This window comes from Buteo buteo, chromosome 19 (assembly GCF_964188355.1).
Source record: "Buteo buteo chromosome 19, bButBut1.hap1.1, whole genome shotgun sequence".
In the NCBI taxonomy this organism is placed as follows: domain Eukaryota; kingdom Metazoa; phylum Chordata; class Aves; order Accipitriformes; family Accipitridae; genus Buteo; species Buteo buteo.
The window spans coordinates 2337513-2354589 of record NC_134189.1 but is presented as its reverse complement, the minus strand read 5'-3'; the positions used below and the strand labels follow the sequence as shown (position 1 = coordinate 2354589).

Genomic DNA, 17077 nt, shown 5'->3' with positions numbered 1-17077 from the left:
AGAGAGAGAGACAAGACAACCATGCATGACAGTGGAACCAAATGCAAAACTCTCTTTATTTCAGGCCACATTAGTTTTGCATAGAAGCACTGTTCACAACAGCAGTCCATTCAGTCAAAAGAAAATTATTAACGATTCAGTGTTTCAGGTTACTCCTCAAAATGCCTCCAAATAGATACACAAACTATTTATAAATATGCAAAATTTACTGAAGAAACACCGAGTAGTGTAGCAATCACAATGGGATTTCCAGCAGTAAAAAAAGTAAATCCAAATTGTCACAGAGTCAGCTTCTTTGGTGGGAACCTATCTCAGAGCATTTCAATTCCATGTTAAGAATAAAGAGAAACGATCTCTACCAAGCCAAGACTATTGTCCCTCATCTTGAGCTCGCTGTGAGTAAAGACAGGCTTCCACATCTCAACCCTTGAGCAAAGAGTAGCACAACAAATCAGGTGGCACAAAACGGTCTCCAGGGGGGATTTGCTCCCACCCTGGGTGCAGTCAGTACCTGCGTTGCCAGCCCATCTCGAGGGGGAAATGGGGAAGGTGCTACAGAAGACAGCTGGCTCAGGAAAGGTTCCCCTTTCTCCCAAGGCCAGTTGCAACATTCTGTGCCATATCTACTGTGGAAAGTTGCAGTGTTTCTTCTCCCCTTCAAACCAGGCATGTTGAGGGAAGAATAATCCCTTTTCCCCATACTATACACTCTAAAAGACCTTGGCCCCAGCAGGTCAAGTAATCCCTGAACCTTTATCTGGCCTTGGCTCATTCTGTGACATGGAAAGGTGCACGGTGCTTTGTCAGTGGGGGTGCTGTACAGATAGGAGACAGACTCCAGTTTCTGCAGCTCAAAACAGGTAGGTGGGGGCTCTGGCTTCTACAAAGGGCTGTACGGTCACACAGCAGGGCAGCAAAACCGAGCATAGCAGCAGAGATGGGGCTACAGTACAAAGATAACTGTCAGCATTTCACAGCTGTCCGGGAATACATGGGTGTGTCCTGGAATACACGTGTATGTGTACTGTTGTCTATTAAATAGCATTAATTCCTCATTATTATTAGTACTAGTCATCCCTCCCCCACCTCAACACCTCGGTTTAAGGGCAAATCCAAGCCATTTCAGTGTCTGCTGCTCCTTGCCATTGGGATGCAAAACAGGAACCTCCAGGTCAGTCATCGGCAGAGATGTCGCACCAGCTGCTCAAACTGCTCCCGCTGCTGGTAGATGTAAAGCTGGGTGTCCCAGAGAGCGTTCACCAGCACGGTGTCGTTCACCTCATCCAACATCACCTCCGTGTGCAGCTGAGGGCTAAGCCTGCATACAGCAAGACAGCATCATCAGCTGGGTACAGACACGAACGCAACGAAGCAGTGAGCCTGCGAAGCGCAAGACTTTCGCTAAGTGATTCCCGCTGTCCCAGGTGTTCGCTTGCCCTTATCTAGCAGGCTTGCAGAGCAGAGGCCTTCCCCCTCCTTCAAGGAACAACCACACGCAAGGCTGAGCCACAGTTCAGCAACTGCACCACCTAAGGCACGAGTCTTAAAACACACTGTGCATGGTGGAATAGGGCAGGATGCACATTCCCGAAGGACCCTGTTAGACAGCATCCCCCGAGCCCCCACTAACTGACCCCAGACAAGGCGTGCTGGGTGCAGCAGCTCATACGGGCCACGGCATCCTCCGTTATGTCACTGAGGCACGAGGAGAGGGGGCAGGGGGGCAGGCATGCCTCTGGAGGGGACACTATTTGGGATGATGCATGCCACAGCCAGGTCTGAAGTGAGAGGGATAAAAATAGGTCTGAGCGGAGAGCGGAAAGGAAGCTCCTACCGGAAATATGGGACATCCGTCATCTCGCACCAGGCCCTGGCACGATCCACAGCTGGGCCATCTGCGTCAGTGCACTGCAGGAGAAACAGGCCCACGGTTAGAGCCTGACTGTCACACTGCTCTCCCCTTGCCTGCAAGAGGCTCCCCTGGCACCAAGTCGAACTGCACAAGCTGCAGAGGGAGAGGGAAAACCAGGAGCAAGTGCATCCTGGATGGCACCGTTCACCACCAAGAGTGGGGTGGCTTTTTATTTGTTTTTTTTTTCATGTAAGGACAGTGCTCCTGATCCTTGGGACACAAGGAATTGCACCCTACAGATCCTCCATCCATCCCAGCACCAAGTGGGTTCCCTTAAAGAAATCCCCATGATGGTCTGAATCACAGATTCCTTGGGATTTCATCCCTATCCGTTTCTGTCCAAGCCCAGTACCAGTAGAGCCTGTGATTACTATAGGATTTCTGGGCTATCCTGGGACATCCTCCCTGGGAGCCCTGAAATAAAAGACAAGGGAAACAGAGGGACCTCTCTGGGTGTTTTCTGGCTTTAGCAAGCTAAAAGGAGATAAAGCAACAGATTTAAGATTATAGTCAGAACCTCAGTTCTGACCTTTCTGGCTTTCATTCGTTTGGAGTGTTTTCATGCACAACATTTAATGAGCTTCTTTCTAAAGCATGCAAGAACATATGCCTATTACACACTCCTAACCACAGCTCTGAACTACTACTTTTTATTACTGACACTCCCACTTCTCTAGCGTTTACTGATTTTCCCAGTGGGCATAACAGCTTTTCTAAAGAAAAATGAATTTCTGTTTTCTGAGGCATGTTTGTTGGTTGGGTTTTTTTTGGTACAGGTTGCTCAGATAATAATCAATGCTCCCTGGAAAGATACTGAGTTTCACAAACTCACACCTGCAAGTGTTCCTAAGTGTCACTGACCACCATCCTGTCCTCAGCTCCTTTCAGCTGCAAGAACCTCCCTGGGCACCCAAAACCCCAGAGAGGCAGACAGGGCTTCAGACCTGCTGTGCTCCTGCAATTCTTAAGCTACCCACTATGTCCATTCCTTGAACTGGCCATGGTCGGAGCAGTTCCAAGGAAATAAAATTTTCTTCCAAAAGGAAGACAGGAAACCTTTGCTCCCTCCCTGCAAGCAGCCCCAGGGTTCTTCCTCCATCCCTTCCTCCCAGTACTCACACAATCCACTACCATCTTCCCGAGCTCCCTGGCCCCAAAGACAGTCTTCGCCAGCTCCCAAGGGTTGGAGGGGCGGAAAACATCCACAGAGCTCACTGGGACCTGTGGAGGCTTCCCTGTCCCCAGTGAGACCACCAATCCCAATTTTCTTACTTGCTGCCTCTGACCCTGTGGACAAAGAAAAGATTTGTTTGCAAAGACCAGCAATTAAGGTGGAGCGTATCTTTCACAGCAGTCTTGGGGAAGCTCTAAAAGCCAAGGCAAAAGGCTCAGTAACCTTTTCTCTTCCCCATCCCCCCCCTTCAGTACTGCCTGGTGAGACAGGTATAATCCACATGACTTCAGCAGTTGCACTGTTCTGTCCCTTACACCCCTGGCTGCACCCAAACCCATGGGATCACCCCAAAGATGAGTCCTAGGACCAGATGACTGTGAAACAGTCCAACTATTTCAGTGATTTTGGCAACACACCTCCCCTTTCAGCTACAGGGAGCAGCAGCTGGCAGTAGTTAGTCGTCTTTTTGAGGAACTTGCCACATCACAGAAGGCATTCGCTCTTCAGCATTGCAGAGTGCCCTACCATTATCTTCTCCATTTATTTCTGGGCACAAAAAGGCAATGCATAGCTGCGTCAAGGGCCACACACAACCATCAGCTGAATCATCCTTGCTCAAAGTAGCAAGGACAGGCTGATGGGGCTGCCTCCCCATCTCACACCCTTGTCAGAAGAAGTATTTCACCTCTCAGCCACCATCCCAACACACATCCCCCTCCATACACTCCCTTCTAGGGTGCTGCACTGCTAACTTGTTTATCCACTAGAGAGGCATCCATTCCCAAACCCTCTTCCCCTTCAAGGGAGGCTCATGGAGCCAATAAAGCCCCATTTACCAGTCAGGGACAAGATTTCCCTCACCTTCTTGATCAGCGTCTTGTTGTACTCGTGGATCTCCGTCATGGCATCGAGGGTCGGGTTGTTGGCTAGCAGCCCACCATCCAGAAAGCGGCCTATCGGCCGGAAATAAGTGGGAGCTGCGCCGCTGCAGCGGGCAGCACGCCATACAAGTTGGTCTGCAGGGAGAGAAAGCATACAGCCTCTTGCAGCAACTTTCCTGTGTGCAAGAAGCACCCCACCTTCACCAACACAAAGCAGAATAGGCTTGCAATCCTAGAAGACCCTGCCCTAGATAGTTGTGCCTCTTTCTCCCAACAGTAGGGCCTCTGCTTGGATGCATAGGATTATTTTGAGGGGCTTTTATAGATGTTCTCACCACTTTCTACATATCCTGGGTCAATTTCACTCTCTACCAGCTTCATTGCTGCTGTTTTGTTGGTGAACCAGTTACCTTTGCTAGACAAAGAAAGAAGCAAGCTGGAGAGGGCTGCATGTTTCAATTACACAGCTCTTCTGTGTTAAATCTGCTCCTGAGAGCACAGGGAAAGGTACTGACTGTATGCATGACTCCTCTAGCAGACCCCTTCCTCATGAACCTTGCTAGCCAGCCCAGGCTCCTCGTACAAGAGAAGCCAAGGGAGGAGGACAGAGGAGAAAAGGGAACCATCACTAGGACCAAGCTACAAGTCAAGATCACGGATGAGCCATTGCTGGACCACTCCGATTTTCAGAGCAATGGGAGGAAGACCAGGAAATCTTCTGTCTCTGAGGGATGGCCCCCTCCCCTGTCAACCAGCTAGACTGCTGTGCGCCAGCATTTACCTTCTGGCTGAGTGAGTGGTTTGAAAGATGCGCTTGTCTTGTATTCAGTGGAGGTTTTTGTCTCTGGTACGGGGTAATTCCGGAAAAGATGGAGCTCAGCTGGCTGCCGGTCGCACAACGTCCCTGTCACCATAACCCTGGGGGTGAGGACATGACAGAATAAGAGTAAAATGGAAAAAAAAAAATGTACTTATGGCTTCAATAGTCTGCACATCACACTCCTCCAGATCTGCTCTAAGGAGAGGCTAAGCATCTCTGCTGAGAGGGGTCTAGAGCACACTCACAAGAGCATCAACCAGCACAGCCCCAGGCAAGACTTACTTGGGTTTTTGGACATCTGTCATTTTGGTGTTTTCCCCAAATTCCTTCTTCAAGAACTCATCCAGGGGCTCCGACTCGTAGGGCCGAGACCCCCGGAACACCATGTCCTTCATGCGGAAGTACAGGCAGCGCATGTAGTCCATGGACTTTCCTGAGACGGGCAACAGTGTCAGCAGGAGCAGGGGGTAGGAGGAAGGGCAGGCAGAACAAACAGCACATCAGAGCTGGGACTTTCCAGGACCAGCAGGAGATAGGAGGCACCACTCCCAATCCCCTTCCCAAGCTGCCTGTCATCTGCTCAGACCTCAGCAGCATCACTGGGAGGGATTAAAGACGAAAGGCAAGCTTGGAGCATAGTTTCCCACTACCAGAAAGTGTCAATCACCTTGCTGTAAAACCCCCATGGAGAAAGCAGGAAGAACAGATCATTGCACTCTGCCACCACACACTTCCCAAAACCCAGAAAGCTGCTCAAGGCCAGCTGACGTGAGAAGTGAGCGCAAAGCCAGGTCTAGGCTTTCCTTCATTAACAAACATCTCTTCCCTCCTTTGGCAGGGACAACAAATCTCAGTTGGGACTCAAGAGAGGCAGCTCCCACCCCACATCTGCTCCCCACAGAGGAGCCCTCAGGCCCACAGGAGCGAGAAGGGGCCCATTATTTGCACTGTCCTCACCGTGTACAATAGCCAAGGCCAAGATCCCGCCAGTGCTGGTCCCCGCGATCCAGTCAAAAATCTCACGAATGGGACGGCCCGCAGCCTTTTCGATAGCCAGGAGGAGTTGGATGAGCACCAGGCCACGGATGCCCCCTCCATCCAGGCACAGGAGGCGGTCGTGACTGGAGAGAGACAGACACAGATAACTGGGAGCTGTGGGACAGCTCACAAATCACGGCATGCTGCATGGGAACATGGCCCTGGGGATGGGAAACTATGCCAGAAACAAGAACCCTGCTGCGGACAGTGTAATCAGTGAACAAATAAATCCAGCGGTGCTTCTTCAAATGCAAGTAAGACCGGACTCAGCCAGATAAGCCTCACCAGAGCTGGTGCAACAGCACTTGCTCTTTTAGCCACCTCTAACCTCTACACCACACATTCACAAGCTGAAAATGCATCCAAGTCCCTTACCACGTAGTAATGTGTATTGTGTCATAAATAAAAAAGCAGACAGCCCTAAGTTCCTGCTAGCAGCACTTCAGTGCCAACCCTCCCTCCATTCCATGCAAGGTGAGGCGTAGGCACGGCCGAGGCAGTGCACAGTCTGGCAAAGGAGCCGGGTGAGCGTCAGGGCAGCACGTGGAGATGGGGAAATCACAAAGCCAAAACAGCGTTTGCTGCCCAGTGGCAGAGGGGAGGGACAGAGCAGGGGTTTCACCTGCTGAGGTCAAGCTCCACTGCAACTCCAGGGCTGCAGGCAGAACAGGCGGTGGTCGTTTATGGGAACAGAGATTTATCACAAGGTTCTGGCAAAAACTGCAACGTCAATGGACATTAAATAATGTCAGCTCTGAGGACACCACACCCATGGGTGTGGGTGGGGACAGTTCACACACACAGATTTCACCTTCAGGTTGCACAGGAGCCCAGACAGAAGCTGTTCCTCACTTACTTTCTTCTACCCTCACTGGGTGAGTCCACAACATCTGGTGCCTTCAACAACTGTCCAAGCGTTGTGGAAACGTACAGAAGGTCCTTGTACCCTAGAGGGCCATGAACATGCAAAAGGGAAAAAAAAATTAGAGACCACTTTGCTACCTGAACCCTCTGACATGTGTCTCAGAGACAGCAGTCAACCATATCATAATTAATTAGAAAACCTTCCCTCTTACTTTCTCTCTGCCCTCAGAAAGCTTGCTCAGGATACCCAAACCTCCCACCTGTGTGGTAAACGATTTCCACCATAATCACACAGAGGACATCCAGCTCCCTTCCCAGTTGAATAAAGCTCCCTGCAGGAGACACAAGCCATCTTACCCTTAGCCACCAGGTACCCCCCCCACACCAAGGAGGAGAAATCCCATCCTCTAGCGCAGGCAGCTGGAGATGCACTGGCAAAGATGAAGGATTTGTAGAAGCAGATGATGAGCACAGTAGGCGAGAGAGAAGGCAGAGCCTAGCAGCGTGCCCACTACGCAGTTTATTGCAAGCCGTAAGATAAAACCTAAATCTACTCCTGTGAGGTAACCTAGGCAGGAGAGCTGTGGGGACAGGGTGGCTTGTCATTACCCCTCAGCTGATGTACACCCAGGCCACCCTGGGTGTGGGGCACCAATCCAGGCTAGGTGAGAAGCCAGCCTGCGAAACCAAAAGAAGAAAGAACAGGGGGAGAGAAGATAAATACTCCTGCCACCACCCAGGCCAGAAGGTGGCTGTGGATGACGATGAATGTGGTGAGGAGTTTCTTCAAGGGCCAGAGTCCATGACAAAAAGGTCCTTGCTCTGTCACTTCATCAGAGCTGAAACTAGGGGGTGTTGCCTTCACAAGGCCATGGTGAGAAGAAAGTCCTGGTGTCAGCAGCCAGCAATACTTGTGGTGACACAGACGCACTCCAAGGCCAGGAGGCGGTTGTCCTCTGGCCCTACAGCAAGGCCTTTGCAAAGTAAGCCACCAACCTGAGTGGGGAAGTGGACCACAAGCGGCTGTTATCTGCCTGCAGGCCCCTCTCACAAGGGTCAGAGCCTCCCTCCAAGCCAGTTCACCCACTGCCCACTCCGTAATGCCCCCTGCTGCCTCTGCCCAAGCTCTGGAGCTCCCTGGAGGAGGAAAGCCCAGCACCTAGAATAGACCCATGCACTTATTCACAGAGTCTGGGCAGTACAGAGCACAAGCTACAACACAATCGTATGTCCTAAGGTAGGCTTTTCCTATGCGTAACATAAACCCTGCGACCAGAGTCACTTATCCTTGGGCTTCATCCCTTCCCTCTCCCAGCTGCTGACCTCCAGGATCTGAATGAGCAACGCTTCTAATTTCCTTGTGCCCAACACTGGGAGGTCCTCAAGGCAGACCAGCAAGCACCTCCCCTTCCGTACATGACCCAGTGGATAAAGTACATGCAGACAACTAAGTCCTACAGCTCTTCCAGAGGGGTGAGGGAATCAGTCTTCCCTTTTCTTTTTACAGAGCTGCACTGTGTCAGGTCTATAAAACAAAAGTTTAGAGTACAAGAGTTGAGAGTACACACACAGGAAAAGCGGAGAAAAGAGATGGGAACCTGCAACAGCTGAATGAGGACAGAGTCACCACAAACCGAGAGTGAGCTAGGAGACAGTCCCTAAAGCACGGCCCATCTGAAGAAGAGATGTGAGACAGCACTGTGAAGCGAGAAGGGAGGAGAGTGAAGGAGGGCCAGGGAAGGCTTTACCTAAGCTGTTGAAGCTGCTCCGTGAGGAAGGTTGGCCTTCCAGGAAGAAGGAGGCGGCAGATGGTGCCAGGCTTGGGGAGTCAGGGTTGGGTGGGTGGCAGCGTTCGGTCCCTACAGTTTGCAGCAGGTCTAAGAGCACTTTCCGGTTCGCACCTTAGGTGACGAAGGGGGGAGTCACAGATCAGAAAGAGAATCAGTGCACGCACACACCGGCATGGGGAGGGGGGGGTCTGCCAAATTCATCAGCAGTCCTGACCCTCACAAAACCTCTGGGATGACCCGGGGAGGGGGAAAGCATGTCCCAGGTATCTCTCCAAACACCAAGTAGCACGACTTGTGCACAGAAGGGGTACCCAACACTGTGCAGCTTCAAGGGTGTGCGCCACACACTTCTCGCCACTGAAGAACCGCCCGTGTCTGCTTACGCCTGGGCAGTTCAGCAGCACTGCGTCATCCCGTTGTGAGCTTGCAGTGCTTGACATTGTGGTTTGAAAGAGGGTGAGTGCGTGACAGCTTTTCCTCTTGCATCTCTGTCTCATAGAAGAGAAATTCATCAAGGGGTATTAATAGAAAGCCTACACCACTAGTTCAGGAAGTGCCTACCCTGTGAGCAACTAGAAGCTGGGAAAGCACGTTATGTTGGAGAAGCATCACCCACACTTGGCACGTTTTCACCTCTCCCCAAAACACTGTTTTGGCTACCAAGGGGAGACAGGATGTTGGGTTCACCCTGTAAGGCTGCTGACATGCTCCCTCACCTTTGCTGCTCCTGGCAGCTAACAGCCCTGGTGTCTCCCCAAAATCATTGGGGATCTCGACATCTCCTCCAAACACGATGATCGCTTTGATCATATCCAGGTGGTCATGCTAGGGGACAAGAGAAAGCTCAGTCAAAGGCCACACTCCCTTTGGCTACATGATTTCTCATTAACCTCCCTCCTCTTTTCATTAGCCAATACACCCACAAGGGATCACCCCATGAAAGACAATAGCCAGAATTTCAAAGGAGTCCATCCCTGCCTCAACCCTTCAAGAAAATCCTCTCTCTCCTTCCCAGCAGCCTCTGCAGAAAACTCACCTTCATGGCCAGGTGCAGTGGTGTGTTGCCATCCTGACCCCTGGCATTGGTGTGGGCCCCGTGTGTCAGCAGTACCATGGCACAGTCAAAGCGTCCCCTCTTGACCGCAATGTGCAGAGCCATGTCAGCTGTCCGGCTGGTCAAATTCACCGCAGAGCCGTACTCAAGCAGCAGCCGTGTCATCTGTGCTCAAGCATGCACGTGCCAGGTCAAGAAGAGAAAGCGATTGTGAGGATAACCACCTGGGTGCTCAAATGATCCAGGTCTCATGGCAAGCAAAGCAGGGGAAGAGGTGGGACCCTTAGCCTGGACACAGCTGGCTGGCAGATGCCAGCTGCATTGTTCCAAGCACTGGAGATGGGTTTTCTCTATCCTTTACCACAGAACTAGTTGGTGGTTTCACAATCTGCCTAGAGCTTCTGGATGCTTTGGGACTTATATGCGAGTGTAGCAAGTGGCTGAGGGCAATGGAGAAAAACCAGTTCCTACTCAGGCCAGAATCCTTGCAGACTGGAGAGAAAAAGTCTGCTTTTTGATCTTCTCTTTATAAGCCAAGCAGATTTATGTTTGCTCTGAAACTCCATGGGACATTTCTGAGAGGGATGTAATACTGCAGGAGGGAAAACAGTCCTGCCATAGGAATGTCCTCTGCTTGCAGCAAGCACCATTCCGGTGCTCCAGCATGGCATATCACACCACTGATCTGCCCATCTCTGGCAGAAGATGGACCATAATCCACATGCCACCACACTGTGCCTACCTCACACCCTCCCTGCAGTTTTCAAGGCATCAATCTGCTTCTTTCAGTGACGCTGTCAGTAATGAAAAGAGAGCTCCCCCCAGGGGTAACAGTGACACTGCTGCAATTTCCCCAACAAAAAGGGAAAAGGGACAAGCTGGCAGTTTCACAGCCAAGGATAACATACTAGGGATGAGCCCACCAGTTTGTTTCACTGCAAGGCTCCACTGCTCCATCCCCCGTGGCAAACAGCACTGATCAGCACAGGGCAAAGAGAAGCAAACGCCGGGCTGCCGGCTGGGCTCTGACACTCCCAGGCTCTGCACATGCACTCAGGAAAGGGAGAGGTCAGCAGCAGGAGGAATTAAACGGGTGCTGTGTGGCAGCACAGACCCTTGCCACAGACTGGCTCCATTTACCTCTGCCTTCTTTGCCCAGTGCAGCGGAGTGGCTTCATAGCGTGGGTCCTTGGAGTGAACCTGGCTGGCATCCACCTCGAGGATGGCCTGGGCACACCTGGCAAAAACAATGAGATGAAGGGATGGGTGGCTGCCGTCTTGACTCAAGACTTCCACTCACATCAGCACCTGCCTCTTGCCCAGGCCCTTTCAGGAAACTCTTCAGCAGCGGCAGGGTCTCTGCAACACCTGCAAGTTCCTCAGCTGCAGTTTTGTTTTGTTCTTTTTAGAAAGGAAGGGTACAACAGGAAGCATGCAAGCAGCACAGCGTTTGGAGGAAGCAGGAGAACCCCTTCCCAATTCCAAGCTGTGGAGCAATATCTGCCTGCATCTCCAATGCAGGAATATGGCATTTCTGGGAACTCTCAGGACCTGTGGGGAAATTCTTCTCTTCTCTTCTCCCTCTCTCTCCATGGAAACATGGGGATAAAATTGAAATAGTTAAATACTTGCTGAAATCAAGAATCTGTGTACTTCCCTTTGAGCAAAAGAAATCACACCTACTGTCAACAGACTAGTATCTAGTGCCTAGAAAGTGTGGGTAGGGACTTATGAAACAAGCATATGCTCTCCACTCTGAAACACCACAAAATAAACCATGTACAAGAGATTGAGCCCCACTGCAAACTAAGGGACCTAAGCACATTTTTGGTTTGTGAATGTGTCTCCAATGTTGGAAAGCACTTTTCAAAATGCTGGAGAATTAGCTACCAGCAGCTAGCGTTGACTTGAGCGCCCTACTTGTAAAGCTTGGACACTTTAGGAAAATTAAGTATTATAAAGCACATACAAAGAGAATCAAATTTCTCCAGGGAAAACAAAACAGAGAGTAAACACTGCTTCTTTTGATTCAGTTCCAGAGTGTGTTAAGAGTCAAGAGTACCTTTGGCCCACAGGAGATGGGAATAACTAGGCTTTGAAATGAAAGCTTATTAGCATCAGAGCACTCAAAGACAGAGGTACAGCAATTGGCAATACTATATAAGCATCAGTAAATCATCTTCTCACAGCTCATTCTGAGAAAAAGTATTTCATAAACATTTTTTAAAAAAACATTCTCCTGATGTCTGATACTAAATAATATATGCAGATAAATTCAGCGAAAAAACTTTTTCTTCTGAAAGCGTTTCTTTCTTTTCCACATCAGCACCTCTCTGTTCTTTTGCTAACTTGGTGATGCAGCAGAGGACAGCACAGGATGTCCTCCTGCTGAGCACTGTCCTGAAAGGGGTCCAGTCTTGGACAACTCTGAGCAAGCAGACAGGTCCTCAGACCTGAGAAAGAGCTCTGTTCTGGCAGCCCAAGTGGTTACTTACCCCTTCTGGGAGAACTTCAGTGCTGTGTGGATGGGGTAGCCCATCGTACCCATGGCACTGCAGCTGGCATGGCATTTCAGCAGAGACCGAACCATGTCCTCTTTGCCCAGCTGACAAGCGAGATGCAGAGCAGTCAGCCCTTCATGGCTCAGGTGGTCCAAGCCAGCAGTTGGGGTTCTGCCCAGGAGCTGGGAAGAGGAGACAACAGATAAATAAATAGACATGAAAGAGCACTGTCCATCTTCCTGACCTCTAACAACAGACTCTGGAGCACTGGGTTCCTCACAGTGCTACAGCCTGTCCCCTCCACCCCTGCTTCCAACACAGTAGCTATGGAAGCGCTCCTTGTTTTCTCTCCCCAGAGGGTTTATTGCTGCTCTCTGTGCCCTATTCCTCCGGCCTGGGTGCTTTTGAGACACCCCTCAGCCAAAGAGGGCTCACACCACCTTGAATGACACAGCAGACACCCAACCAAATGAGAGAGCTAACTGAAATCAGTAGTTTCCTCTCCTGCTGCAGGCCCATCAGTTACCACGGCCAGTCAGCAGGCAGGAGCTCAACCTCCCCTGCAACTCCACCATTGCTTTCAGGTACAAACAGGATTCTGTTTAAAATATACATGTGGTGATATGTTTGAAGGAATTTTCCTATTCTCCCCATAAATTTTAGACCTGTTACCTGCTGACTGGTTTGTTACACAAAAATATCCCACTGCTGTACAGGGGAAACCCTGCAAGCCCTGGTGCACACAAGAGGGAATTTAGAGTTTCTTTTCTCTGGTTTAGGAAGGAATCAAGAGACAAAAGAAAAAAAATCCAGGAGACAGATCAGATGTAGAATTATTTGTCAAAACAAGCCAAGTTGCTGCCATCAGGGAAATAAATGAAGAGGACATTTTCCTAATACAAAGGTCCTAACTGCCCTGCTCCACAGCATGGCAAGCCCTGATCGTCAGCCCTCCCCCACCACGCATTAGGAAACCCCAGCACAGTCTGGCAGGCAGAGGGAGAGCTGTCACAACAGGTATTGGGCAAACGTCGGGGGGTGCAGCTGTAGGGGAGAGACGGTCTTGCACTCAGACTGGGTGCTGAGGAGCTGACAGACCTCAGGAACCAATGTGGAAGGCCACCCACACCCTTATGAACCCTGTCACTCTGCCCAGCACTTCTCAGCAATTGAGAACGCCTCTGGCTTCAGACTGTTTCTGCCTCAAGGCTCTGATCGCTGTCCCCTGTGCAAGGCTGCTCAGTTCAAACAACAGGTTCTGCAGCTCTGGAAAGTCCAGGGTGGCTCTGAACTGTCAGTCTGCGGGCAGCACATGCTCCCCCACAGCAGCCTAAACACACACTCCCCCACGGGATAATTCTGCCCAAAACCAAATACCCTGCTCGGAGTAGGAGAAGGGACAACCAAGGGCGTGAGGAAAGGCAGGATGAAGGTCTGATGCAAACAGCAATGAAGGACACTTTCTGAGGAAACTCACTTAATATCCTTGTTCCACTGCAGCGTGAAGTCTGGAGCCCGCTTACGGGAAACAGCACCAGTAAAGGGAAGAAAGAGGCTGAAATCAGCCTCAAGCATTAACTCAATGCTGCAGCAGAGGGAACTGACTTTCTCCTCCCCTGTCTGCAGCTATTTTTCTGTCTCCCTCCTCACAGCACAGAGAGGACCAACTCTAGTCCCACTTCCCCCCCAGCTTTGAAATAGCTCCCACCTCGATGATGTGGGGGCTGTTCCCTCGCACAGCATAGTGGAAAACAGTCTCCCCATTCCTGTCTGTAATGTCCACCCGCGCGTGGCAGTCCAGCAGCTCCAGCAGACACTCCATGTCTCCCTTGCGGCACGCCAGGTGCAGCGGGGTGCAGCCATCCTCGCTGTCCGTGCTGTTCACACAGCTGCAAAAGAGGAGTCAATGTGAGGCCAAGGAAGGGCTGCGAAGACAAGGACATACAGCTGCTCTGGGAGCTGATATGAAGGTACCCTCCATGTCTGAGACAGGCCGAGCTGGTGCGAACCACGAGGTTCAGGAAAGCCCATCCTCTGGCCAGGGAAGGAGCACAGGGAAGGGCCACCAAGCAGCCCTGCTATGGACCCTCTCCCTGACACGCTGCTCCTTCCTCTGCCCCCCATATGGGAGCAGCTCACCCTGCCCAAAGAAAGGCAGGAGATCTGTCGGAGGTGCTGCCATTAGTCCCTCAGTCCCCTAACTCCTCACTAGTCTCCCCTATTCTCAATGAACTTACCCACGGAAGGGGAACGAGGGCTTGTGGCCAAAAAACATTTCCAGAAAGACAGTCCTACTGCACCTCCTCTCTCATGGTTTCCGAAGTCAGCCACAACCCCCTCCAACAAGCAGCTCCACGGCTGTAAGAATCTAACTAGTGCCTCTAGTAAAACACTTCAATCCTTTAGCTCAAACACCAGAGCTCTGGGCTTTAACGTCCACAGCAGCAGGTCGAAAGCCTGCCACTAAGGTTACACAGCGACCATCAGACCCCCTTTCCTACCACATCTGTCATTCAGGCAAGACACACCGAGGCTGGCACTTTTAAACACAACCTCTGCAGTCACCACAGGTGTTAAGCTCCCCCAGGAAGCTGCCCCTGTTGCTTTGGTACATCAAGCCGGAATACGCAAATCTGGTCTAGCCTGCCCTCCTGAGCTCGTTCCCAGCACCAGGCCCACTGGAGACCCCTCCCGTCCCTTGCCTTAGAACGTGGTTGTGCCGGAAGCTCTCACGATGGCCAATCTCCACCGCGACGTGTGCCAAGGACCAGCTGGGGTGGTTGCGGAAGCAGTCACTGAGCTGCTGGAGATCCTCCAGCAACAAGGGCTGGCGTGCACTCTCATAGAAAGGGCGCAGCTGCCCGGCGTACTGCTCAAAACGCACTAGGGCATCTGCTTCATTATCAAGCTGGAAGAGCCTGAGGGAAAGGCAAACGTGGTGTTGGTCCTGCTCAGAGAAACAACCTCCATCCCGCATATCTGAGAGAAACTGCTCTTCTCCAAACATTAGTGCTGGGGACTTTCCTATTCCTCCTCACCTGGTGTCACACTTCTTCCAAGGGAATAAGGTGTGGTCCCACAAACAGGGTTCATTTACCCAGTATGCAAATCAATAACACACAGAGTCGAGGTATTTTCAAATTGATTTCATTGATGTGCATGAATGGGTGCCTGTCTCAAGATAGTACCCACTTGTCTCAAAAATTCTTATATTTATATACTTAATTAATAGATATTCATTACTATTTTTCTTAATGATTGGTTCTTTCTTCTTTGCTCCTCATGTACATCAGTGCACAGACTCTGTCTTCTTCCTTCATTGTGTTCTTTTAAGTAGGTGCTATCAGTTCAGTAGGTGGTCATTGAATCAGTGGTCACGATCTCCCCCTGTAGGAATTACCTTTTACCTACTTCTTCTCCAATCTTGACAGTTCCAAGCGGTTCTTCAAGGTTTATTGACCAGACCACAATCCATTACCTTTTCCGACATAAGCACAGCATCCCATTGTCTAGTAGTTAGCTCCTAAACCCTAAATCATGTCTAGTTATTGTTTCCCTAGTTTAAATATTAACTGATGGGGGCTGCACACAGGACTTTAGCAGCTCCCTGGTTATTTCAATCATATTACACATATTAATTGATGATAACGATTGAAGCCTACATCATTAGCGAAGAGCACCTCCTCATCCTGAGGAACGTTAACCTTTGGGCTGAAGTATCCCGTGCTCAGATGCTAAAGCACCAACAGGTATGAGTGGAAGCGCATGTGCCTCTGGATGTTCTGACCAAAGTACCTATTTCATGGTTGCCTGTTCTCGCAGTGTTTGGACTCAGCCCTGCCCTGTTCTCACAAGCTGTTTTGATGACTTCTCCACCAGCCCACGCAAGGGCCTCCCACTCCCGATCAAACACGTCACCCCACGCCCACAGCTGCGAAGCACAGCGGTCCCGAGACTGGAGATTTCAGGTCTTTAGTTTCACGCTTAAGAGTAGCGATTGCTAAAGGTCTGTCACTTACCGGAAAGCGACCTGCGGGTTCTGGGGATTCACCAGCAGGCAATCCCACGAGCGAGCGAGGTTGTTCTTATACAGGGCCACCCTGCCTTCCTCCCTCAGGCAGGTGTGAGCGGCATACTCCGCAGCCGGCACCTCCTTCACCCGGTAAGGGTTTGTGAATATTTGGGTGACGCTGTTGATAGTATTCACCAGCCGCCCAAAGAACTGCATCTTTCTGGAGCCTCAGGCGGCTTCTCCCCCACGTCCTGAGGGAAACCCCGTCACCGGCCCAGCCCTTCCCTGAACCGAGCGACCCAGCGCCGGTAAAGGAGAACCGAGAGCCGCCGGGTGGACACACCACCCGGCAGGAAAGCTCAGCACCGGCAGGTCCTTTCCTGGCTCTACGAAGAACACCCGGTTCTCCTCAGCACCTCACGGCGACATTTGACCTTCCTTCTCAGGGGCCCTTTAACTCCTCCGCCTCGGCGGGTAACACCTCCCTCCCACGGCAGATCCCCGGCCTGCCTGCCGCCTGACCGGGCCGGGAGGAGGCGGAGGAGCCCGTTATCCGGGGAAGGCGGACCGGGGACCGGGGCCGAGGGCTGACCGGGGCAGGGCCCGGTGCGGCGGCGGCCGCAAAGCACGACGGGCCCCCAGCATCCTCCGCGCGGGATTTCACCTCAGCCCGCTTCGCCGGCCGCCCGCCAATCACCGCGCTGTTCGCCGGCCGCTCGCCAATCACCGCGCCGGTTCTCCTCCCCCCTCCTCCCAATCCTGGGAGGGGCCAATCAGAGGCGTCGCACCCAGGGAGGGGCGATTGGGGCGGGAGGAGCGCGGCGAGCGCCGCTGCGTCACGCCCGCCGCCATCCCGGAGGAGGAAGGAAAGGCGAGGGGGCCGCCATCTTTGTGAGGGGCGGGGCGGGACCGCTCTTCTTAAAGCGGCAGCGGCTTATTCCGCTGGGGAGGTCTGATCCCGGGTCTGGCCATTCCCTGGGCGTGCGTCACCCTGAAATTTAGGGAAAAAACCAGCAGGTCTGGAGCGTGGC

At 51.7% G+C, this 17077-nt stretch overlaps 1 protein-coding gene across 2 annotated transcripts; it reads right to left on the bottom strand.

Annotated features, from left to right (window-relative positions):
- Positions 1-37: 37 nt before the first annotated feature.
- Positions 38-16695, bottom strand: PLA2G6 (phospholipase A2 group VI). Of its 2 annotated transcripts, XM_075052012.1 has the most exons (16): positions 16054-16695; positions 14737-14952; positions 13743-13923; positions 12029-12216; positions 10674-10770; positions 9516-9698; positions 9196-9304; positions 8438-8590; positions 6682-6772; positions 5745-5908; positions 5070-5220; positions 4749-4885; positions 3948-4102; positions 3032-3199; positions 1835-1908; positions 38-1318 (listed from the first exon to the last, which is right to left on the bottom strand). In XM_075052012.1, the coding sequence occupies exons 1-16, from the start codon at positions 16260-16262 to the stop codon at positions 1177-1179; spliced, it is 2418 nt and encodes an 805-aa protein (XP_074908113.1). In that variant the 5' UTR covers positions 16263-16695; the 3' UTR covers positions 38-1176. The 2 variants fall into 2 exon arrangements, with proteins under 2 accessions (XP_074908113.1, XP_074908114.1); XM_075052013.1 differs by lacking the exon at positions 8438-8590.
- Between the last annotated feature and the right edge of the window lie 382 nt (positions 16696-17077).